The 27,120-nt window shown below is 39.1% G+C and overlaps 1 protein-coding gene across 2 annotated transcripts in view; it reads right to left on the bottom strand.

Moving 5' to 3' along the window:
* Positions 1-27,120, bottom strand: part of SMC1B (structural maintenance of chromosomes 1B) — a 94,038-nt gene that overhangs the window by 50,533 nt on the left and 16,385 nt on the right. For both annotated transcript variants that reach the window (XM_047785995.1, XM_047785996.1), the window contains exons 3-11: positions 24,757-24,869; positions 24,465-24,668; positions 21,049-21,287; positions 19,573-19,831; positions 17,662-17,802; positions 10,845-10,927; positions 9,320-9,527; positions 6,522-6,707; positions 4,512-4,691 (exon numbers count right to left, since the gene is read on the bottom strand). In XM_047785995.1, coding sequence (XP_047641951.1) covers positions 4,512-4,691; positions 6,522-6,707; positions 9,320-9,527; positions 10,845-10,927; positions 17,662-17,802; positions 19,573-19,831; positions 21,049-21,287; positions 24,465-24,668; positions 24,757-24,869 — 1,613 coding nt within the window. The remainder of the gene's footprint in view (positions 1-4,511; positions 4,692-6,521; positions 6,708-9,319; positions 9,528-10,844; positions 10,928-17,661; positions 17,803-19,572; positions 19,832-21,048; positions 21,288-24,464; positions 24,669-24,756; positions 24,870-27,120) is intronic.

Here is a 27,120-nt window from a genome sequence, read left to right as displayed (position 1 = left end):
TTCCGCGAGAAGAGAGAGAAATGGGTGTATCGAGAACTTTGAGGTAATTCCCATAGTGTTTGAATGTGAACGTTCTTCCCAGCCATGATACTTGGGCAAGACACTTCCCCTCTTTGGGCAGGGGTACAAGTGATTTTCTGAGATTCTTTTTACTTTAGTGCTTGGTTGGCTGCTGCTGTTGTTACTGCAACTGTTTACCACTGCCCATAGTCTGCTTGAAGTAGTGTATGTATGCTATTCAATTCTGTTTGCAGCACTATGAGGAAAATATTATTTCCATTTATAGAATGGGGATAAGGATATTAAGAAACTTGCCTGAGGCCATACACAGGGACTAAAATCCCTAAACTAAAAAGTTAGTCAGACATCCATGTCCCTGTTCTTTTTTTTTTTTTTTTTGGTCCTTTTGCCTTTTCTAGGGCCACTCCCACGGCACATGGAGGTCCCCAGGCTAGGGGTCCAATCGTAGCTGTAGCCACCAGCCTACACCACAGCCACAGCAACTCAGGATCCAAGCCACATCTGCACCTACACCACAGCTCATGGCAACGCCGGATCCTTAACCCACTAAGCAAGGCCAGGGATCAAACCTGCAACCTCATGGTTCCTAGTCGGATTCGTTAGCAACCAGGCCACGATGGGAACTCCTAAATGTTTATGTTCTTAACCACCGTGTTATACACCACCTTAAATTCTAAAAAATGGCCAAATAGTCATAGGATTATAGGTCTTGGGGGGGATAGTTTCTAGGTTTATTAAAAAATTTACTCCTTCTAAAAGAAAATTTATTATCAAATAACCTATTTTCATTTGATTTACAATCAAATTCCTATTCTGAAAAGACTATAATTCCTATTTCCAGCCTGCAAATCCCTTACTTATGGCTTATATGAGTTGTTCAGTGCAGTAATCCTATACCTACTTTGGAAGTTACATTCCCCCAAAAAATGGGACTGGGATCTCATATAAAATAAAGAGTTGCAGAAATGTTTAAATAGCATTAAATAAAACTTCCAGAGAAGATGGGTTAGGAATTCTTTGGCATTAAAAATTTGTTCTGCAGGATAACCAATTATTCCACTGAACCAACTTCAACTGCTTCAAGAAATATTACTTCAGCGTTACAAGCTGCTAAAATAGATTCTCCTATAATTTCTGTGTTATATAGATTATATATATTTTTAAAGCTGCCTTTCACTGGTGTGAAAAATAATATACTCTAACATTTTCTTTTGTTTCTGAATGGGTAAAATATTCACATAGTTCAAAATCCAAAAAGATACAAGAGTACAGAGTAAAAAATGTCCCTGGCATTGCTGGCTCCCACCACTGTGTGACCCTCCTCAGGGGTAATCGATGCTATCAATTTCTTATGTATTCTCCCAGAGATACCTTTGCATAAACAGATATACACATACATCTCTTCTTTCCCCAATTTTTATACACACTAGTCCACACACTACTTTTTAAAAAACTGAATATATCTGGGAGATTGTCTCACACATGTATATAAAGAGCCTCACTCTTATTTAAGGTTGCAGAGTGTTCCATTCTATGAACGCAGTATAATTTTACTGAACTAGTCTTGGGCAAATTGTTTTCAATTTTCCCTGCTGCACACAGTGACTCAATGAACAATCTTTTGTGTATATGTCATTTCACATACATGCGAGCCTACGCGCATGAGAAGTTCTAGGAAGCGCAACTGCTAGAACTGCCCTTCACAGAGTGGATACACATTATACTCCCACAGCAGTCCCCATAGAGTGTTATCACACTTTTTTTTTTTTGGTCTTTTTAGGGCCGCACCGGCAGCATATGGAAGTTCCCAGGATAGGGGTAGAATCGGAGCTACGGTGCAGTTTTAATGAGCATTTCCCATATTTTAAGTAAGGGCGAGTTTTCACGTTGAAGAATGATTATATTTCCTGTCATTAAAATAAGTTTGCTCATCTTCCTTGTTCATTTTTCAACTTTATTTCTGTTCTTTTCTGTGTTGGCTTGTAGGAAATTTTGCTCTTTATTATGAGTTGCAAGTATTTTCCCTGGTTTGCCATGTCTTTTGATTTTGCATATGGTGGTTCTGACCATGCAGAAATTTTTATGGTTATGTGAGTTTACCCATCTTTTATAGCTTTTAGAGTTTTGTCATATTACTAGGCCTTCCTATCTCTGAGAGTTAAAACATTTTCTGTATTTCCCTTAGTATCCTTATAGTTTCACTTTTTAACATTTACATCTTTTTTAATGGTCGCACCTGCAGCACATGGCTGGGTCAGGGACTGAATCTGAGATGCAGCTGCAACCTATGCTGCAGCTGTGGTAATGCCACATCCTTTTACCCACTCTACTGGGCCCAGGATCAAACTCTATAGTGACCTGAGCCGCCGCAGCTGGATTCTTAACCCATGTGTCACAGCAGGAACTCTAACACTTACATTCCTAATCCATGTGGAATGTCCTCTGATAGAAGGTATAAAGTTTAGATTCAATTGTATTTTACTTCAGATGGTACCCCTGGTTTTTCCAACTCACTGTACCCTACATTTTTATTCTTATTTAATGTGTTCAATTTTTGGAAAAATAATCACTTCACAAATTACCAGTTGGTTAATGACATTTTGGGGGGGTATGTGTTTTGGATTTTTTTGTTGTTGTTGTTGCTACATCACATTAAAAAAGTAAAGCAAAGATAGATCTTTCTATGTATTTTTCTAATAATAACCATCAACTCTGTGGGAAAAGAAAGCAAATAATTGTTCTTTCTTTGCTTAAGGGAAATGGATGAAATAATTACATGTATTGAAAGAGACTCCAGATTTTAAAATTTTGTTACATAAATTTTTAAAATATTTAAAAGCTGCATTCTAAAAACCTTGGTGACCAAACTATAGCTAGCAGAATTGCTGTAATTTATATTACATAGTTTTATATGAACTTATGTAGTTTATAAACTAACCAAAATATCATTTTGTGATGTTACTTGCAATGCCTGAATAAAGAAAATTCTAAAACATACTATCAAGTAAATGGAAAAATATCAAGTCCATGGAAAAGCGACAGTACAATTTAAAACATCAGGTGATTTCTGTGCAAATGTAACATCTGTGCAAATGTTTTATGAATCCTAAAACACAGAGGAAATTCTTCAAGTGAATAATAGTAATGGGGAGAAAATAAGAGACCCCAGAATATACTTAAGGTAAAAATACAACAAGTAAAGCTGATTAAAATTTTGAAATAGTGGTAAGAATAAAATATAACTTAAAGGCGTAGAGCATATTACTGTGAACAAGATATAAATCATAAAGGTATGCTGAACGAAGGGAAGGTTAAAACAGTCATCTTCATGTGACTTACGTCGACCACAGAAATCTCCAAACACCAGTTTTAGCGGAGTTAATTAGGTAGCAAACTAAGGAAGACACCCTAGTAGCTCACTTACTACCCCTGCGTTAATTTAACATGTAAGAATCGCTGACAGCGATTCCCAAGACCGTGACTGCATCATCATCAAGGTTATTACAGACGGAGCTGCTCAAGTGGGTGACAAGTTAATCACGTCAGACAAGCCGATACAGCTAACACTAGCGACTCCTGTCTCCCAGAAAAACAGCCTGTTCTGTGTTAATCTGCAATTCTGGACATTCCAGATCAAATGCGTAAATTGACTAGTAAATTAGAAAATGAGTATCGCTTTTTGAGAGCTATTTGCTGAGCATTATAATAGACTTTAGATGTTATTATTTATTTTAATTCTATAACTCTATGAAATTGGTACTATTATTTTCCCAATTTTAGATGACAAACTAAAATTAGAGGTTTAGAAACTTGCCTAAGTCACATAATGAATTACTAAGTAGTATCACTGGTCTTACTCTAGAGTTTATGCCCTTAGGCACTGTGTTATCACAAATGTAGTTTAAAAAAAAAAACATCAGATAATTCAAAGAATTTAACATTGCTTAACTAAATACAAACTCTTAATTAACTCAGAGTAAAGCAGTATTTTTAAAACCAAAGTTAACTCCTTGAGAGATTAGTAGTCTAGTTTCAATTGCGCTATTTTTATAACTTCAAATGTGTGAAAACCTTGAATGTGTAAAAGGACATTTAACATCTTTATTAAGCTATTTAGGTAAAATAAGCACCCCAAATCGTTCCTGGCATTCAGAAACACGTCTTATATATGCAAATGCAGGGAAAATCCAAGATTCAGCAAGGACATTTATCATATATAAAGTAAAAAAAAAAACTACTGGCTTTAGGCGACCACTACAGTAAATCTAACTTCCAAAAATATGATTTACAACTTGGGGAAGTATTATAGAAATTACCTTTTTGAAAACTCAACTGAACATTATGAAAACTACTGATGCCATAAACCTCTTAATTCTGTGTTAGTTTTCCCTCTATTAGAGAACTTATGAAAGCATACATATTTGAGTGTGTGATATGTGAATCTTACAAACACTGGTTCAAATTATCCAAAAATACAATCTAGGCCTTACTTTCCGTCTTTCAGGTCCACCGAAGGCAATGTGCCTTGCTTCTTCCACCGTCTCACAGACAAGGCCATTCCCACACACAAACTGAATTACTTTCCTCAGCTGAGGAAACTGAGTCTTTACGACGTCAATCACCATTTTACAGCCTTTGATCTCCCTTAATCTTTCATTGATTGGCTTGATCTAAAAGGTTCAAAGAATATGTGATACATTAGGTATATTAAAATAAAAATCGAATACTTAGTATATTCTTTTTCAAAAAACATACATAAGCATGACAGCAAATGATTAAGAGGATGTACTTACATACAATAAATCCTGATAACAAGCTGATGAACAATATCCCAACATGGGCACAGATAATATTTTTTTAAAATACACTTCATCAAAAGCCAGAAGATATAATTTCCAGACTCCACCATCACTAACTAGTTAGGACAAAGCAATGCATAAGAAGCACTTCATGCTCTCAGAGTCATAAAATCTAGTGGGAGATAATACTCATTTACATGCTTCCAAAGAGTGGCATAATAGTATAAAACTCAAAAAATCACTTTAGGCTTAAAAGGTCAGGAAAGTTTTTTTTTTTTTCTTTTGGCCAAAGTGTGCGGCCACTTGATGTGGGATCTCAGTTCCCAGACCAGAGACTGAACCTGGGCTGCAGCAGTGAAAGCACTGAATCCTAACCATCAGACCACCAAGAAACTTTGACAAGACTTTTAAGTTGGGTCTACAAAGAGATCAAGAGAGATGTGCAATGTACTACTGAAAAACAGCCAAGTATAAGTCATTTTTGTAAAATAAAGCAAAAACACTGTATACAATCAAAATACATATATACATAGGGAGCATATCTTTATATAAATTTCTATGGATGGAAGAAATCTAAAATAGTTGTGGTGAAAGAACTGGGCACTGAGAAGAGGTAGGGTACTTCCTTTATCTCTGATATTCTTCTGTATTACATTTTTTACAAAATGAGTGTGCCTTAAAAAAAATCTCAAGCACAGAATAAGCAAAACGGAAATTTAGATTAGGCTACATAGTTTAGTGGGCAGAAAGAATGAGTGAGAGTGTGAAAGTACCAAAGGCAAGTCTGGACCCCCGAGGCCCAGCTGGCATTTGCTGAGCCCTCCTCTGCGCCAGGCATGGTGCTCGGTGTTTCACGTGTAAAGATCCCTTGTAATAATCCCATGCGGTAAGGAGTGATTCCTCGGCTGGACCAATGATGAGACCGAAGCTCAGAAAAATGAAGAACCAATCAGTAAGAACTAGAAGGAGGGCTGAGATTCAAACTCAGGTCAGCAGAACTGTAGGACTGTGATCTGCACCACCACGCACGCTGCCCGCAGGTCAGGGCCTGAAAGCTGAACTGAGCAGAACCTTTCTTTAGGAGGCAATGGAAGAGTCACTGAAGGACGTCAGACATGATAAGGATGGAGTTCCTGCCTCAGGAAGTTAAACAGTGGACGCGCCAAGGCTCTTCATACATACCTCAGGGCTCAAAATTTGCCTGCTCCACCAAAAGCTGGCATGTGTGTACTGGGCCACATATTTACAACTGAGACGCCGGGCTGGCGTTTCACCTAGAGAACATATGCCTTAGCCATCTCCTTACTTTGCCATAGAACAAAATAAATTGCTGGCTAATAGGCAGGGTGGCACACTGCTACAGCAATGTGCTCAAAATCATCAAGGCAAATTAAGGCAAAACCAGATTAGGAAAAAAGGAAGTTAAGAAAGACAGCACCCACTCGATTACTATTCTTTGCCTGACAAGCCGTTAACACTAGCCATTTGAATGACTCCCTAATTGGCATCCAACCTATGATTTCCTCAGTCACTGCCAGTACCAGGCAATACAGACATACTGTGTGTGTGCGTGTGCGTGTGTGTGTGTAGACATTCTTTTTGTATTATTACTCAAGTGAATTTATCACATCTGTAGTTAATACAGATATACTTTAAAAGAATGTCACCACTAAATACGAAGGATTATTATACATTTCTTACATCAAGGTAATCCAGAGCAAGGAATGTCTCGGGCTCAGCTCTTTCTTCCTTCAGAAATCGAATACAATCCTTCGCTACCTTTTCAGAGGCTACGACAATGGCGACCATGTACCGGCCGAAGAGTTTCGTAACAGCCAGCTGGTATTTCTTATGAATAGGATGACAGAGGTCAAGCAGTCTTCCAAACTTAGCAGGTTTCAAACAAGGAGAGGAAAAAAACAAATACATTAGTGAGGAACATACAATTCATCGTTTTCTAGTGTAACAGACAGAGCAGCATAGACTGAAAACTAATTCTGTAAAACTGTAAACATCATCATTTAACAGAGTATTGTTCAAATGGACATAAATTTCATTACAAAATATCCATTTAGGAGTGTCACTCTTCATTCAACAAAAAGAGTAAAAAGGAGGGGTTGGTCACACCAAGCTATTAAAATACTCTACAAAGCTACACTAATTAAACAGTATTTACTCATTCCCTTATGCATTACTTATTTATTAAGTTAGAATCTGTACGGTACCTACTCATGCAGGTACTAAGCTAGACACTGGGTAGTCATCACTGAATAAAACAGATCCTCTCTGACCTCACAGAGCTTTCAGACTAGGAGGGAAGAAAGATACAAATAATCAGTAATCGCATACAACTACGGAGTAGTCATAATAGACCCTGATAAAGCACAGAGCACTCTAAGAGTATAAAACAGGGACCAGGTTGCCCTGAGAAGTCAGAGAAGGCTTCCCATGGAGAAGTTTTTTGGAGATCTGGAGACTGGTCAGGAATCAGACTGAAATTCAAAGAGTCTTCCAACAAATGTCAGAATGTCAACAGGTCTTTACCAATGCTCCCTAGAATGTCTGAAGGTTTAATTTTACACATGTCAACTCTTTCTTCATTTGCTAGATCCTACTTTAGAAATACCAGTTGCTTTATGATAGATCATCACTGACTTTAATATTTATTATCTTGCTCTTCATTTTTTTCCTTCTCAATTCTTAAGCCTTACTTCTAGGTCAGTAGTGTGATTTTCAGCTATAAAACCCATTCCTGGCTGCTTGCAACTTATTAGTTCATTAATTTTTTTTTTTTTGTCTTTTGTCTTTATAGGGCTGCCCACAGCATATGGAAGTTTCCAGGCTAGGGGCCTAATCGGAGCTGTTGCTGCTGGCCTATGCCAGAGCCAGAGCAACACCAGATCCGAGCCACATCTGCGACCTACACCACGGCTCACAGCAACACCAGACCCTTAACCCACTGAACAAGGCCAGGGATCGAACCTGCAAGCTCATGGTTCCTAGTCAGATTCATTTCCGCTGCACCACGATGGGAACTCCAATGTTTGTTTTTGATTTGTTTCCTCTCAGCCCTACATTTTTCTTTTCATTCTGTTTTAGCTCATATTCGGATCTAGTTTTATGAACTCAAGCTCTTATTAAATTGTTCATAGCACAAAATACTTATGTGGAATTTTGTTCTGTACACTTCTTCCACAAGGCCCTTGACTTCTAAATGCCTTTGAAATTATTCTTTCTCTTTGTTATTATATTACCATTAAACTACTCTTTGACTTTGCAGGTATTAATTTATCAGTTTGCTTTCTGCAGAATTAAGAGCAAGCAATGCTCTACCTCAACCTTTTTTTAAAATCCGGACCATTACCATTTTCTGACATTTACAGCATGATGCATGAGCCCCTCTCTTCAAACGGTTTTGAATTAGTATCTCACTTGGTACTGGGGCGGGAATTCTGTGATCCCGACTGAACGCTCCATCTTTTTTTTTTTTTTTTTCCTTTTAGGGCCACAACCGCAGCATATGGAGGTTCCCAGGCTAGGGGTCCCATTGGAGCTGTAGCCACCAGCCTACGCCACAGGCACAGCAATGCAGGATCTGAGCCGTGTCTGCAACCTACACCACAGCTCACGGCAACACTGGGTCCTTAACCCACTGAGCGAGGCCAGGGATCAAACCCGAGTCCTCATGGATGCTAGTCGGGTTTGTTAACCGCTGAGCCACGATGGGAACTCCACTCTCCATCTTTATCTAAAGTCAAGGCTAACACTTAAGAGACAAAAAGGATGCTGTAAAGGAAATCAAGATGGGTGGCCAGAGATACAAGAGAAAAACCAACAGAGTGTGGTATCATGGAGGCCAATGGAGGGTGTTTCCAAACAGTACAAGTGGTTAACAGTGTCAAATGCTGACAAGACGCTGTCATAAAACAGGGACAAGTGTACACTGGTGTTAGTGACAAGAGTGAGATGCCAGACCCCAATGCCAAAGGAAACGATTCCGGGAAGACGACACTCCAAACAACACGTTGGATATTGCTGTATTTGGATTAAGAAATACACTAGTAATACTGGGTGGACAGTCAGATTTAGAGAATAAAAGTTCACCGTTGCAAAAGTATGCCAACAATGTCTACTGAAAAAACATTTTAAAAAACCCCAGTAAACGACATCACGAATAAGGAGACGCGTGAGGCCGTGTGTCTGCGAGGTACTACACTCCCAAACTACTTCTTGCACCTGTGTCCTCTGGGGATGCTGGCCATAACCTGGACCTTCTGGGTAATGTGTTCATGTCAGAGTTTCTCTCCAATAATCACTTATCTGTAGACATCCCTGAAGTTACTGACTTTTGAAAAAATTAAGTTATTGACATTTGACCCTGGTCATCTACTACTAAGTTTTAAATATAAACTCAAAATTTACAGATTTCTGAATGACTTCCTCGTAATGGTAAATTTTTAATCCCAAATAAGCAAGCCTGGCCGTTTTATTTCAATTACCACAGAATCTGGGTAAAGTCTTTGAAGGTGCTCCAGAACCTCTGCTCTCCTTTGCTGACGTCTTCCCTCGTGGTTATCAATTCCCGCATTCTGCAATTCATTCCTAATAAGATTCAACTCTTCGTTCACTTCAGACATTCTTGATTTTGTTTTTGCAATTTCATCCACTAGGGTTTTCTCTTGCTGCTTTTTCTCCTCCAAGCAAGTCCTGCATAACAACAACAACAACAACAACACACTATACAGCAAAAAGAAGAACCACGGCTTAGGAACGACAAGATATAATACACTCTGGTCTGGCACTGCAGGAGAACAGAATAGGGGCTATCAATTTTTTTTTTTTTTTGGTCTTTTTAGGGTCACACCTGCAGGCATATGAAGGTTCCCAGGCTAGGGGGTGAATCAGAGCCATAGCCTCTGGCCTACACCACAGTAACACCAGCTCTGAGTCACATATGAGATCTACACCGCATCTTGTGGCACCAGGTCCACTAAGCAAGGCCAGGATCAAATCTATATCCTCATGGATATTAGTCGGGTTCTTAACCCGCTGAGCCACAATGGGAATGCCTATCAATTTTAAATGATAAAAAATACAATAAAATAAACCTAGCATCAAACATGGACAAGAGAGTTTAGTCATTCTTTCTTGATTCAAACGATCCATATTCCTGGATACTGGAAAAGAAAGGCTAGATCATTATAACCAGAGCAATCATTAAGAGCTTAATAGTAAGTAAATGCCAACTAATAAGAAATTCTCAGTGGAAGAATACTTAGGTCATGCTAGGTTTTATGACATAACTTTTATCATAAAATATCAATACCCAAAAAAAAAGCCAAAAGAGAGTTTCAAGTTTCACCACTGTTAAACATTTATATTTTCTTTTCTTTTCTCTCAGGGCCGCACCCCCAGCACATGGAGATCCCCAGGGTAAGGGTCAAATTGGAGCTGCAGCTGCCGGCCTACTACATCCTCGACCTATGCTGCAGTGTGTGGCAACACCGGATCCTTCACCCACCGAGCGAGGCCAGGGTTGAACTCACATCCTCATGGATGCTAGTTGGGTTTGTTTCCACTAAGCAACAGTGGGAACTCCAAACATTTATATTTTCAAAACTTAAATCTTAGTGGTTAAGATAGTTTTTAATTACCTATAATGAAATAAAAAAATGGAGGAGCTCCCACTGTGGTGCAGTAGGTTAGTGATCTGGCTTGTCTCTGTGGCACTGCTGGTTCAATCCCTGGCCTGGCGCAGTGGGTTAGGGTTAAGGATCTGGTGTTGCTGCAACTATGGCATAGATAACAGATGCGGCTCAGATTCAGTCCTTGGCCTGGGAACTTCCGTATACCATGTGTATAGCCAAAAACGGAAATAGAAACAAACGAACAAAAAAACCAATGGAGGAAAAAGAATATTATAATGTAGTGGAAGCATTCATCTGATGAATATACCACAAATATACCAGAACCTCGAGATATATAAAAGCTGCAAGGAATACATACATTTTTTACTATACCTACATGCATGTTTTTGTATACTCCTCCAACTTTTCTATTCTCTTTTTATGATCTTCTATTTGTTCTTTTACTTGTTTTAGATTTTCCTAAAAGAGGAAATGGAGTCTGAAGTCAATTATAGCAACACCAAACAAAATTCTCATAAGACCAAATTTTAATTTTGAAAAGGCAGCATGAGGTATAAAGCTCTGAAGTTTCAAGAATCCAGGTTCGCATCTTGTTTCCATCATTGATTAGATATCTGAGCTCCAGCAAGTTTACTCTCTTCTGCTCATATGATTATCAAAATACATTAGCACATTATCATATACCACCCTTCAAGTTTGTATTCCCATCTGCCGAATGACAAAGAGACTAAAATAAGAGGTATACAGGGTCGGGATCAGGAAGGTTCGTTCTGAAGACAAAAGTGTTTAGAATCAAATTCCAGTTCCCCCACTGACTGTCCAGTTAACCACCTCAGGCCTCAATTCCTTCACCTCTAAAGTTCATTAATTCAGTAAATTCTTACAGATTAGTTACTCTAGGTCAGGAACTACTCTAGGTGCCGGGGATGTATCAGCGAACAAGAGACGAACACCCTGTTCTTGTGGGATTGACGTTCTAGACAGACAGTAATATGCAAATAAACGGCGTGATAGGGGACAAATGCCATGGGAGGAAGAGCCAGGGTACAGGGAGCAGAAGGGACTGGGCACGCAGACGGCAGGCCTCTCCGGGAGGGCAGCACCGTATGGGGAACACAGTCAATCACTACGTGCTATCTTTGCACGGTGACATGTCGTAACCAGACTTGTCACAACGATCAGTGTGAAAGGTACAGAAGTAGCGAATCGCTATGCTGCGTTACAAGATCTAACAGTGTCACAGGTCAATTATACTTCAAAAATACACAAATCCACAGAAAAAGAGATCAGGTTTATGCTCCTAGAGGTGGGGGAGGGGGAGAGAGAACAGGTGAAGGCGATCAAAAGATACACACTTCCAGTTACAAGATACATAAATACTAGGGATGTAATATACCACGCGATTAATATAGCTAGCATTGCTGTTCGTGATACATGAAGTTGAGAGAGTAAATCTTAAAGAGCTCTATCACAAGAAAAATTTTTTAAAAATTAATTTTGTACCCACATGAAATGACAGATGTTCACCAAACTTATCGTGATAATCACTTTACGATGTGTGTAAGTCAAATCATTACGCAGTATACCTTAAACTTACACAGTGGTGTATGTCAATTATGTCTCAATAAAACTGGAAGGGAAAAAATTGTTTTAATTGATAAAAACTTAGCCAGACTCATCAAGAAAAAAGAGGGCCAAATAAATAAAACCAGAAACAAAAGGGAAGTTACAACTGATACCAGGGAAGTAGAAAGATCATTAAGAAATCATTAGGAACAAATACATGCTGATAAAATGGGCACCTAGAAGAAATGGATAAATTCTTAGAAACATACAATCTCACAGCAATGAATAAGCAAGAAACAGAAAACATGAACAGACCAATTACCAGTAATGAAACTGAATCAGTAATTAGGAAAAAAAAAACAAACCAATAAACAAAAGTCCACAACCATATGGCTTCATGGGGGACTTTCCCCATTTAAAGAAGAGTTAACTTGTCGTCAACAAACCAGAGGCAGAGATGTCCCCACAATAACTGCAGCTCCATTACTTCAAGATGCAGGATTATGACGGCAATAATTTGCGTGACGGCCTAGAACTCTCCGCAGCCCTCACTCATGTCCATAAGGATGAAGGGAATGAAGAGGCGCCAATGAGTGAAGATGAACTGATCAACTTCATAGATGGTGTTTTGAAAGATGACGCCAAGAACAATGACGGCTACATCGCCTGTGACTATGCCGAGTGGCAAAATCACTGCAAGAGACGCAATGCGGCCATCTCCTAGTCTGACGCAAACGTGACCCGTTATAATGTGACCATACACTTTCAGTAATGCAAGATAGCTCATTTCCAAAATACTGCAGTAGCAGTGTTTGTAAAAACCTGTAGCAGTTTGTTACACTGGCATGAGAAAGAGCAATCAGGACAAATTAAAAAGCTGAGAAATGGGACATATTTGAGTCCCCAAGTACGGTTAACTCTCTTATTGGACAAGGGCTTGATTATGAAGAATCCTTTTAAGAAAACTGGATGGGAGCTGAGCCAGGATCTTGGTTGTAATGCAGGCTGCCTGAAAAATAGGACCAGGTCTGCTAACTGGACATGCTTTTCAGTAACAATGAAGGGATGGAATGAATGCCAAGTGTTTCCCTAGTGGGTCATGTCTCTTCAGGGAAAGGTGGTGAGTGTTCTGTGAAGGGCCTCTGGCCTAGATGCTCACTTGTTCTGGCCAACAGAGTATTTATGAGGCTGTTTCCAAGCCACAGCATCAGAAGAATGTCAAACACTGAGTGCGGCGAGCGGCAGAGTCTGAGATTCTGCATCTCCTGGCCCTTTGGAAACAGTACACCACTGACCTAAGTGATTCACTTTTTGTAGTTTTTCAGTATTTTATAAAACTATTGCCACATCCTGACACCTTCTTGTATCTTCTTCAACCTAGGAGAGACCTCAAATCTAAAAGCATTCTCTACTTCTAATCATCAGCAAATGTCTCAGCTTTCGAAGGACTTATATTTAACTCTTGTTTCTAGGATTTTGTTTTTGAAGTTCAGAAAGTCTTAGGAATGTAAGGACTTTATCCTTTCTGCTTGATACAGCAGGAGCACCACTAGCTGGTCTAGCCTAAGTGAAGCATTTTTTCACCAAGCATAGTGATTAACCTGATACAAGTTACATTTAGAAGGAATGTTAGGAAGTTGCCGTCGTGGCTCAGCAGAAACGAGTCTGACAAGCATCCATGAAGACGCAGGTTTGATCCCTGGCCTTGCTCAGTGGGTTAAGGATCCAGCGTTGCCATGAGCTGTGGTGTAGGCTGGCGGCTGAAGCTCCAATTGGACCCCTAGCCGGGGAACCTCTATATGCCATGGATGTGGCCCTGAAAAGGGAAAAAAAAAAAACAACCACAAGAGGGGATGTTTTAAAATTACCTCTTCTAGTCTAGATACATGAATTCTTTCAGATCAGGACAGATTAGCAAGAGAAGCCTACAAATTCTTACAACAGTGTGAATCTCAATTGACAATGAGAAGCAGCAGTAGGTTATAACTGTATTTATGGGATGTGATGGACATGTCTCTGATGGGAAACCTGAAATGATGACTGGATGGGAAAAAAACAGCAATGAGTTTGCTGTAAGATATATAGAGACTTATTTTCTGTATTAAAGTATTCTTATAAGAAAAATAAGTATTTATAAAAATGGTTTCCTGTGTCAAGTATTTGTGCAATCAGAGCTGAATCGTAAACTATTCTTGTAATATCTAGTTATTTTGAAAGATTTACATAAAGAATTCTGGATATATGACCAATAAAAGTGATGACAGGTGAAAAATAAATACAAATAAATAAGAGCTAATTATTCTTCTCAAACTGCTCCCAAAAAGTGAAGAGAAAAGAATGCTCCAAAGTAATTCTACAAGGGCAGCATCACCCTGATACCAAAACCAGACAAAGGCACCCAAAATAAGAAAATCAAGGCCAACTTCACTGGTGAACATAGGTGGATCTCAATTTCCACCATCTAGTTACACTGCTGTCTATTTCCAGAACATTACAGGTATAGAACCATTAACTATAAAATACTAAGTATTTTTAAAATATAAGTGTGATATCAAGTGCCAGATAGTCTAATTTCTCAAGTAGAAATATATTCAAATGCAGGATGGTACCTAATTATGAGATGTTATCAACCTCTCATGTAATTGTCATTTTAAACCACAATTTATTAAGAAGCAAATAAGATGGACTCCATTGCAATATTGTGGTACACAACAATGCATTTCCCCCAAAGCATGCAATCTTTATCAATATCAATGTTGTCAAAAATAAACAGTGAAAAATGGATGAATTAAAGAGAACCTACTGGAGTTCCCATCGTGGCACAGTGGAAACAAATCTGACTAGGAACCATGAGGTTGAGGGTTTGATCCCTGGCCTCGCTCAGTGGGTTAAGGATCCAGCGTTGCCATGAGCTGTGGTGTAGGACACAGATGCAGCTCAGATCTGGTGTTGATGTGGCTGTGGTGCAGACCGGTAGCTGTAGCTACCATTGGACCCCTAGCCTGGGAACCTCCATATGCCACGAGTGAGGCCCTAAAAAGCAAAAAAAAAAAAAAAACACCTCATTTCACAATCTTTCAGTGGCTCAGTTATGATCACAAATATGAATTATTATTGAACTAAACTATTTGGATCAGCACTTAATAGTTTGGTTGAAATAAAATGTACAAAAGCTTTTCTTTTTTATGTTTCAACATCAAATAAAAATAACTCTTGGCAAAACTATGGAGAACGCATTTTTCTTTCAATACAGATTATGTGCTACATATTTCTTCTTTAAAAAAATGGTTCCCACTGCCTTTACTGTGTGGAGGTAAAAAGGAGTTCTTTTTTTAATATATATTTGTTGAAATATAGCTGGTGTATAATACAGTGATTCACAATTTTTAAAGATTATATTCCATATTTATAGTTATAAAATATTGGCTATATTTCCCATGTTGTAGAATATATTTTTGTAGGTTATTTTATATCCAATAATTTGTGTCTCTTACTTCTGTACCCCTATTCTTACCCTCCTCCCTTCCCTCTTCCCACTGGTAACCCCCAGTTTCTTCTCTGTGAGTCTGCATTTTTGTTATATTCACCAATTTGAGGTATTTTTTAGATCCCACATATAGGTGATATCATATAGTATTTGTCTTTCTCTGACTTAATTCAGTTAGCGTAATACCCTGCAAGTCCATCCATGTTGTTGCAAATGGCAAAATTTCATTCTTTTTAATGGCTAAGTAGTATTCCATTGTGTGTGTGTGTGTGTGTGTGTGTGTGTGTGTGTGTGTGTACACACACAACACATCTTCTTTATCCACTCATCTGCTGATGGACATTTAGGCTGCTTCCATGTCTTGGCTACTGCAAATAATGCTGCTATGAACAATGGGGTGCTATGTTACATATTTCTTACATGGCTGAGACCTTTCTTAGAAGCCCTCATTTTTACGATACTAACATGAGCGAACCATGGAATAGTAGATTCGAGATGTCAACAGAAAGGTCCTTGATCTCAAAGAGGTTACAGAACAGAGCCTACCACCTACCTCTTTCTTGACTAGAAGGGAAATGAGGCCTCTGGGAACAGACCCTGGGGACTGATGCCCACCAATGACCTCCTAGAAGATTAAGTGAGCCATCACAACGACCTTACACACCCTCTAGGCATCAAAAGTGTTTGGAGCACATCTGAAGATATGAGGCCTATAAACTCTAGCCAAAATCAGGAACATCAAAGTTCACCACAGACATGTGTAGACACATACGCTTATATTTACATGGAGTATTTCTGGACAGGTATGTAAGAAAGTGTTAACAGCTATGGGAGTGGACTCTAAGTGGGAGTGTGGAGTGGCTGAGTCTTCCCTTCATACTCCTTTGCAAATCTGTTTTTTCCATATGCATAGATTACTTTTTCGACAAAAGCTAATTAAAAATAAAGTTATGAGATTATAGACACCAAGGCAGAAAATGCTGAAATGAAAAATACTATGATGAAAACATAATACTGATTATCTTCCTCCTAAAGCTGTTTAAGGATTAAATAAATTGGGTTTATAGCAGTGACGTAAATGCAGCACATACACACTGCACTAACAAACACGACATTATAATGGTTTTGTTGCTACTCCGGAAGATGTCAGACCCATTTCTTGAGACAGACTTCCTAACGCTCAGTTTATCTGTACCCTAGAGTAAAAACCTAACCCCATAGTATTATTGTGAGATATAAATGAGCTAATTAATGAAAAGCGCCTAGAAAAATAATCAATAAACCTTTTCTCCTCAGAATTCTAAGAACGCATTTATAGATCAAGTGTATATATAATTTAGAATCATTTCCCCATTACAGTTCTCACTAGAAATGGTGCTCACATGCTCAGTAGGGCCCACAGGCTCCAAAGTACACAACTGTTACTACTGTTGAGATGCCGTAGCAACAACCTCACAGCAGTCTTCACTCAGCCCTTAGTGAAGGAGGTCACGAGGCCCACGGGGAAGGACCGGGCGCTTGGTGTGCCATCACACTCCCCTTCACCTGACTCAGCCTGCCCATCGCTACGAGGGACACATGCCTGTTTTCACTGGACAAAGGAAGAACTCAAAGCTCAGAGAAGTGACACGATTTAGTTACACCAACATGAGTCAGTAACGGGACAAGACTGGCCGGAAGCCAGGTCTGCTTTCTTCAAAAGCAGAGCACTCTAAGGCTGCCTTGATGGTCACTTCTCATGTGGACCACTAAGGGCCTCCGGGGCTATGTCCTTCGTGTTTCCTAGTGACTTCTCACCTATGTTACACTTGCTGCTCTTCCCCTTTATCCTCCCCGTCCTAACCTCTCTGGGGTAAACCACACGTAAGAACAGGTAATAGCATCCGCCTGCACCTATCATTATACGGATGCACATAAAATGCTTACTGATTATATGAATGAAGGCACTGCCTATTTACATCTTAGACCATGAAAGAAAGAGCTCCTGAATGGTACTAAGCAGCATAACAGGTAATCCAGAAAATTTAATGAATTCCTTATGTCTGGTCCAAGTCCATTTATATACTGAAAAGCCAATACAAAAAGGGGATAAAATTTCATGGAAAATAATGCTACATCATCATTGCACAAACCAAGGTACCTGAGCTTCTCCATGCCTCCTCTTTTCAAATGCCAGTCTTTCTTCATCAGCCTTCTGTTCCCACTGCAGTTTTTCCAGTTGTTGGGTCATTATAGCCACTTTCTTTCTCACTTGTTCCTTAAGTTCTTTGTAACGGTCCAGCTGTACAAGGATCGTTTAAACATTGATAACTCACTTAAAGAAGCAGGGAGGAAATTCTTTATGTGATATCCTCTACTAGCAGATATTTAAACTTATCAAACATGTTTTATATAAATTAGACCACAGTTGGCCATCTTCTCCAGCTAAGACAGTATGAACATAAAATAAACATCCTACTTAAAACTGTTTAGACAGATCAGTAACATATTCAAAACCAACTCCATAAGGTCTCTGAAGAAATTCTTAAAAGAGAAAGTGCATTAAAACTCATTAATAGTCCAGAAGCAGGAGGAGTTTAAGAGAAAATTATTTTTTTTCTATTTAAATGGTCATAATTATTTTAATATACACAGCAATAAAAGATTATCATAAAATTAATGAGAGAGGAGTTCCCACCGTGGTGCAGCAGAAATGAATCCGACTAGGAACCATGAGGTTGCGGGTTCGATCCCTGGCCTTGCTCAGTGGGTTAAGGAGGCGGCGTTGCCGTGAGCTGTGGTGTAGGTCACAGACAAGGCTCGAATCTGGCGTTGTTGTGGCTGTGGTGTAGGCCAGCAGCTATAGCTCTGATTAGACCCCTAGCTGGGGAACCTCCATATGCTGCGGGTGCGGCCCTAAATAAATAAATAAGTAAATAAATAAATAAATAAAAAGACAAAAGACAAAAAAATTTAATGAAAGAGATAAATGATAGAAATTTAGTTCAAAGATTGTTTGGAAACTGAATTACAAATTTTTGGATATCTACAATCAACCTAATATAATTAAATCTTACATAACAAAGTAGATATTAACTCATCAACATTTTAATCATCTTAAGTAATCAATTTCCCCCTGTCAATTAAGTGATCATGTCTCTTCAATGCCATATACTATCTGACTTTTAAGTTTTTACAATATTCATGAAGGAGTTCCCTCAGTGGATTACGAACCCAACCAGTATTCACAAGGATGTGGGTTTGATCCCTGGCTTCGCTCAGTGGGTTAAGGATTCAGTGTTACTGTGAGCTGTGGTGTAGGTCACAGACATGGCTTGGATCCCCTGTTGCTGTGGCTGTGGCGTAGGCCGGCACCTGCAGCTCCAATCTGACCCCTAGCCTGGGAATTTCCATATGCTGTAGGTGCAGCCCTGAAAAGCAAACGAAGAGAATATTCATGAGGAAAAATGATAACCTTAACAACCTAATACAATTTAATTACTTAACTTTTATTACAAACTGTTACCATGTAATCCTATTGAAGTATTTTCTATGACTTTAACTCATAAATGTCATCTAATCTTATGAAGGAAAAACAGCCTAGTGTAAAGATTAAAACTTAGCTTCTACATAGAGGCTGAAAAATTTTAATTCTCATAATTTAAATTCTGAGGGCAATCTTTAAAATCTCGGAAAGAGGAGTTCCCGTTGTGGCACAACAGAATGTGACTGGGAACCATGAAGTTGCAGGTTCGATCCCTGGCCTCACTCAGGGGGTTAAGGATCCAGCACTGCCGTGAGCTGTGGCCTAAGTTGCAGATGCGGCTCGGATCTGATGTTGCCGTGGCTGTGGTGTACGCTGGCAGCTTCATCTCCGACTGGACCCCTAGCCTGGGAACCTCCATATGATGTGACTGCAGCCCTAAAAAGCAATAAAATAAAATAAAATAAAATAAAATAAAATAAAATAAAATATCAGAAAGAGAAGTCATCCTTTAAATATTTTCTAATTAAAAGAAGAAGCTGAAACAATAGAAACAACATATGATTTCCCGTATGTTGACTTTTTCACCTGACTGGCTTCTAGTTCAATGTCTCTCCCTTTGTGTAAGATTTCTTCTTCAATCTGCTTTTCAAAACTTCTCCATGCACCATCTAAATCAACCAGCTCTGTCTCTAAGGCTTTTATGTCATCTTCCTGTTTAGAACATTGTTTTTCGCTGTCCTTTATTGATTTCTTAGCCACATCTAATTTCTTGAGGTGGTGCGAAGTGTTTTCTTTAGCTTTAATGTACTGAGGCCTCTTCTGATTTAAAAGTGCTTCAAGAGATCTAAAAAGAAAAAGTTTGCTTTAGAGGCAATTAAATTTTATAATATACACAGGGAAGTTCTTTTGATCAGTGGTTGCCAGATGTCGAGGGGAGACCAAATAGCGGAAGCATGGGGAAATTTTTTAAGAGTGAGAACTACACAGTATGACACTATACTAGTGGACACATGACACCGTGCATTCGTCCAAACCTACAGAACTTCACAGCACCAACAGTGAGCCCTAATGTATCACGTTTTTTGAAAAACCACTTAGGAGACGGAGGGCTCCTAGATGGACTATAGGTGTGACAAAGAATCTAACTGTATTACAAATGTGTGAAATGACCTTACTGAAGAGGGTGGGGGAATAACCTGGGTGACTTTGGAAATGAGTGGAGTCTTAAAACTGAAAGCAAGAGGAACTGTACATAAGCCCTGTACTCTAGTTGATAAAGGTCGCTTCCCACAAGGACACGGTTGTTCATTCTGATATTGCCAGGCATGATTTCTGGAAATGCACAATTAAGCTAATGGATGGGAGACTGTGGAACCCAGATTTCATACTATCGGGATGGAGGGTTACAGATGAGCAAAAAAGGGTCAACATCAACCACGATGCCATGCTGGTATTACATGACATAGATGATATGTCATGTAACATACAGGATGCGCTGACATCCCTGATACAACGTGATGATAATGGCACTCTACCACTGTGGTCTGCTTCCCCAAAACCCACAAATCCCGTCCAACTATAAGAAAACCAGCAGAAAAAATCCTAATTGGGATACATTCTGCAAAAAAGCTGACCAATACTTCTTAAAACTGTCAAGGTCACTAAAAATAAGGAAAGTCTGAGAATCTGTCACAACTAAGAGGAGCCTAAAGAGACACGATGACTGAATATACTATGGTGCACCGGATCAAAGAAAGAACCTTAGGTAAAACCTAAAAAGTACGAATAAAGTATGGTAATACTTAGCATGGTAATACATCAATACTGGTTAACTAATTCTGACAAAGGTAACCTACTAGCAACACAATATACTATGAATGAGAGAAACTGGGTGTGGGAAGGAGAACTCTTTCTGCTACCTTTATTATTTTTCTTTATATCTAAAAGTTTTCCAAAGTAAAAAAGTTTTTAAAGTTAACTTTCAAAGTGTCACTTAGATTTTTATTTCATCTATCAATCTACATAAAACCCAAGTGTTAACAAAGATTTTAAAAAACTCACTTTAATTCTTTTTCTGTTTGTTGTAGTTGTCTGCTTAACATTCCATGCTCCTTTTTCTTGGCTTTAACTATGTTTTCATGACGAGAAAGAGACTCTTTTGTGACACTCAAATCCTCATTCACACGTTTCAACTCAGTGTTCAGAAAATGAATTTTTCTCTCATTGTGATACAGCTGGAAAAGCTGCAGTTGTATCTTATTTATTTTAAGTTCTTCAAGGAGATTCTGGTAGCGTTCTGCCTATAAAACAGTATAATTCAACAACAGTTCAATATTTATGAAATATATATATTTATATATATGAAATATATATAAAATAGTATATATTTTTTTCTTTTTAAGGCCACACCTACGGTATACGGAAGTTCCCAGGCTAGGGGTCTAATCAGAGCTGCAGCTGCCGGCCTATACCACACAGTACAGCGACACTGGATCTGAGCCACATCTGTGACCCATGCCATAGATTGTGGCAACACTGGATCCTTAACCCACTGAGTGAGGCTAGGGATCAAACCCACATCCTCACAGAGACTACATCAGGTTAATCTTAGTCTGCTGTACCACAATGGGAACTCCAAAAGGAAATATATTTTATGTTGACCTTTCATAAACTCAATTATAAAACCAACAGGTGATCTGTGATGAATTCTTTTTTTAATGGCCACCTGCAAGGAAGTTCCTGGGCCAGGGATCAAAACCAAGCTGCAGCTGCAACCTATGCCACAGCTGCAGTAATGCTCAATCCTTTACCCACTGTACCATAGCAGCAACATGGATAGAACTAGAGACTCTCATACTAAGCGAAGTCAGTAACAGAAAGACAAAAACCATATGATATCACTTATACTCGCAATCTAATATATGGCACAAATGAACCTTTCCACAGAAAAGAAAATCATGGATTTGGAGAATAGACTTGTTGTTGCCAAGGGGAAGGGGGAGGGAGCAGGATGGATTGGGAACTTGCAGTTAATAGAATCAAACTATTGCCTTTGGAATGGATAAGCAATGAGATCTTGCTGTGTAGCACTGGGAACTATATCTAGTCACTTATGATGAAGCATGATAGTGTGAGATAAAAGAATCTTTACATGTATGTGTAACTGGGTCACCATGCTGTACCATAGAAAATTGACAGAACACTGTAAACCAGCTATGATGAAAACAAATAAAAAACATTATATATTTTAAAAAAAGATATAAAGGATTGTGCTGCCTTGAAATCAAAGCTCATATCTATGAAATACCCCAAGGGACAGGTAAATAGCTATCTCCCAGGATGTTGTAAAAAATAATTAGGAACTTGGACTATTCTAACTGTCCTTATAATGTTTAAAGTTCTAAAATTCTACATTGCCACATGCTATTTCAGTATATTACGAATACTATAATTGGACTTTCAATTACACCACCCCTTTCCACTGACAAAACCAAAAACACATATACACATATAAAAATATGAAGAAACATCTCTAATAAGAAACACAATCCACTCTTCATTTACTTCTTCAAATATTTATTAACTGCCTATTGTGTGCCAGGCCCTCTTCTCCCTGCTGGAAATATAGTGAAGAAGAAGTCAGAGACAGTGTCTGCTCTTGCGACTTTATAATCTAAGTATTCTAATGGGGCAGAGAGGGAAGGAGGCAGAGAATAAATAAGCAAACAAATAAAAAGCAAGAAAATTTCATAGAGCAAAATCTACCAAAAAAATAAATAAATAAATAAATAAGCAAAGAGTACCAGGGAAAGGATGCTAATTTAGATTGGAGGAATGGACAGCAAATTCCTGCCTGAGAAAACGGCTTTTTATGAAAACCTGAATGAGAGTATCAGCCATGTACAAATCAGGCATATGACTATCTAGGCAGAGGAAAAAACAAAAGCTTCAGGAGAGAAGGGAGCATGGTGTGTTCAATAAATAATAAAGGTCAATACGAGGAAGGTAAAGCTTCAGAGGTGAACAAGGGGCAGACCAGCAGGCTGGATAGGGAGATGTGATTATCAGTGCACTGGGGAGCCCTGCTCTGCAAGACAGACAGAATCAGAGCTGCCTTTGAAAGCGACTACGCTAAAGGCAAACAATTACCAACAATACACAAGGCACTATACTAGGCACTGTGAAGGGCACCCAGAAATACCACAGAAGAGCGCCTGCAAAATGTGGCCACGGTTTCCTAGGCTTCCCCCACACCCTTCTACAGAGGCCCTGAGGTCAAAACTATGCCATAATAATAACTAAGTTTTTTTCTCTGTTTTGCTTTTTAGGGCCACACCTGTAGCACAGAGAAGTTCCCAAGCTAGGAGTCCAAACCGGCCTACTCCACAGCAACGCCAGATCCGCGCTGTGTCTGTGCTCACAGCAACGCTGGATCCTTAACCCACTGAGCAGGGTCAGGGATCAAACCCACGGCCTCATAGATACTAGTCAGATTTGCTACAGCTGAGCCATGACGGGAATTCTGCAATACTAAGATTTTCTTTGCCATTTTTGCTGTGTTGATGTCTGCACTGATGGTGTAGGAGCCAATGGATGGTAAAGCTGCTAAGTCTCAGCACAGATAAGATTTAACACAAGATTTAAGGAGATATGAGAAGTCACCTGTCTTCTATTAAGATGGATATTAAGGAGATTATAAAATTGTAAAACAATACTACCCTTCTAATTTTTGGTTTTAAGAATCATTTTTCAAAAAAATGTTGTTAATATGCAACAAATTTTTATTGCCATTTAAAAGCTGATTGTTAAAATACATTTTTAAAATGTCTCAAGGAGTTCCCATTGTGGCGCAGTGGTTAACGAATCCGACTAGGAACCATGAGGTTGCAGGTTCGATCCCTGGCCTTGCTCAGGGTTAACGATCTGGCGTTGCCGTGAGCTGTGGTGTAGGTCGCAGACGAGGCTTGGATCCTGCGTTGCTCTGGTTCTGGCATATGTAGGCTGGCAGCTACAGCTCCGATTGGACCCCTAGCCTGGGAACCTCCATATGCCTCGGGAGCGGCCCAAGAAATGGCAAAAAGACAAAAAAAAACAAAAACAAAAAAAGTATCAGTTTTAATTTCAAATACAATAATTATCACCAGATATAACCACATAAGCGGAAACTTTTGGGGTCCTCAATAATTTTTAAAGTGTAAGAGGACAGGATCCAAAAGTTGGAGAGTCTCCACCATATAAGACACAAATCCCTCAAGTTTAATTTTAGTTGGGAAAACAGACATCGTTGTAGTTCAGGTTATCCTATTTGGGCGAAAAAACCTAAAGTGTGGAAAATATATCACAAAGTTTACCACTGATGAATCCTGGGCTTTGTTACGTGTTGTTAAAAATCTTTTCAGCAACCCCAAACCAGTACCTACACTTGTGGCAGAAGTTTTTGCATCCAACACTCAAGTGGTTACGTCATGACGTCTTACCTCTTCTTTCTCTAATTTTGCATGTTTGCGTTCTGCAGCTATATTCTTCTTCTTATTAAAATTAAACTGTGCATCTTCTTCAGCTTTCTGTAACCTCCTTTTCTTTTCCTCATATTCTCTTACGAGCTCTCCAGAAGTGCTGATTTCCTCGAAAAACTGTGTTCTTTCTTTGGGTTTTTTCAACGAAATCGATTCCACAGTTCCCTTTCAAAACAGTAAAGCACACCAACATGTAAAATATAGCGATGTATTTTCAAAATTATGAATAAAATAAACTACTGCAGCTACTTACCTGAAAAACCAGACAGTTCCGTGCTTTGACTATTATGCCTATCTTTTCCAGCTCTGCAATATAAGAAGAACGACTCACAGGATTATCATCAAAACGAAATTCTGAGCATCCCCCTAAAGTAAAAGAATAAAGACTGTTATAGGAAGTATAAATACCAGACATACGTAAGCCAACTACTGAAAGCTTAAACTGTCTTATTAAAATGGCCATTTATACAATAACATACATGTTCATAAATGCATTTAATCAGTCACCAAATAATGAGTGTCTACTACATGCCAAGGAGTATTATACAGCAATAAACATAAGAGACAAAAGTCTGGTCTCAAGGAGCTTATATCCTAGTAATGGAGACAGATAAGCTATGTAAGTAAAATAAAGCATGTGAGAAAGTATTAAGTGCTAAGGAGTAAAACAGAGCTGAGAAGGGAGTGTGGAAGTTTCTGCGTGGGAGAGAGAGGGCAATTTTAAATAGGATGGTGCAATGGTCTGAGTGTTTGTGTCCCTCTAAATTCATATGATGAAATCCTAACAACAAAAGTGATGTTTGAAGGTATGGCCTTTGGGGAGTTCCCGTCATGGCTCAGTGGTTAACAAACCCGACTAGGATCCAAGAGGACACGGGTTCGATCTCTGGCCTCACTCAGTGGGTTAAGGATCCAGCACTGCCATGAACTGTGGTGTAGGTCACAGATGTGCCTTGGATCCCGCGTTGCTGTGGCTTTGGCCAGTGGCTTCAGCTTGCCAGTTGGTCCCCTAGCCTGGGAACCTCCACATGCCACGGGAGCAGCCCTAAAAAAGAGACAAAAAGACAAAAAAAAAAGAAGGTAAGGCCTTTGGGAGGTGACTAGGTCATGACAGTGGAGCCCTCACAAATAGCACTCATAAAAGGAGCCCTCAAGTCTCCGTAGTTGCATCCACATGCGAGGGTACAATGAGGGGTCTGCAACAGAAGAGAGCTTCATTCAACCATGCTGGCACCCTCATCTTGGACTTCCAGCCCCCAGGACCAGGAGAAGTAAGTTTCTATTGTTTATATGCTACCAGTCTGTGGTATTTTATTATAGCAGCCTGAATGGACTAAGATAGATGAGCTAGGAAGAACAAAGCTGGAGGCATCACACTTCCTGATTTGAAAATACATTATAAAGCTGCAGTAATCCAAGCAGTATGGTACTGGCACAAAAACATAGAGAAAAGTGGAACAGAATAGAATCCAGAAAGAAATCTAAGCATCTACAGTGAACCGATCTTCAACAAGGGTGCCAAGAATACATAACGGCAAAAAGATAGTCTCTTCAATAACAGTGTTGGGGAAAGTGGATATCCACAGCAGAAGAATAAAATTGGACCCTTATACAAAATGGACACATCTATACAAAAAATAACTTGAACTAAAGACTTTAATGCCTAAAACTGTGAAACTACTAAAAGAAAGCATGGGGAAAAGCTTCGTGATGATTCTCTGAGCAATGATTTTTTGGATGTGATATCAAAAACACAAGCAACAAAAGCAAAAACAGCCAAGTGGGATTGTATCAAACTAAAAAGCTTCTGTATAGCAAGAGCGATAACCAACAGAGCACAAAAAGCAGCCTGTGGAATGGGAGAAAATATTTTGGAACCAAATATCTAACAGGGGTTAATATCCAAAATATATAAGGAATCCACAGAACTTAACAGCAAAAAACCCAAATAACCCAATTTAAAAATGGGCAAAGGACGTGGATAGATATTCCTCAAAAGATAATATACGAATGACCAACAGGTATGTAAAAAAGTGCTCAGAAGCAGGAATCACCACCAAAATGCAAATCAAAACTTTAATGAGGAATCACCTCATACCTATTAGAATGTAAAAGATAGGTTTTGGTGAGGACGTGAAGAAAAGGGAACCCTCAATATTGTTGGTGAGAATATAAATTGGTATGGCCATTATGAAAAACAGTATGAAGATTCCTAAAAGACTTAAAAATAGAACCACCTTATGATCCAGCAATCCCACTTCTGAGTATATATGCAAAGAAAATCAAAGTACCTTGAAGAGTTAACTGCACTCGTATGTTACTGCAGCATTATTCACAATAACTGAGATATGGAAACAAACTAAACCTCTGCCAGTGGATGACTGGATACAGAAAATGTGGGAATATTACTCAGCCTTAAAAGAGAAGAAAATTCTGCCATCTGTGGCATCACAGATGAACCCGGAGGATGCTACGGTAGTGAAATAACCCATATACACGATCTCACCTTTACGTGGAATGGAAAACAGTTAAACTCATAGAGACAGACAGAAGGACGGTATTGCCAGGGGCTGGGGAGGGGAAATGGGGAGATGTTTCTGGTCAAGGGGAACAAAGT

This window comes from Phacochoerus africanus, chromosome 7 (assembly GCF_016906955.1).
Source record: "Phacochoerus africanus isolate WHEZ1 chromosome 7, ROS_Pafr_v1, whole genome shotgun sequence".
Taxonomy (NCBI): domain Eukaryota; kingdom Metazoa; phylum Chordata; class Mammalia; order Artiodactyla; family Suidae; genus Phacochoerus; species Phacochoerus africanus.
Note: the sequence above shows the minus strand (reverse complement) of the source record. Positions and strands in the feature narration are given on the sequence as shown.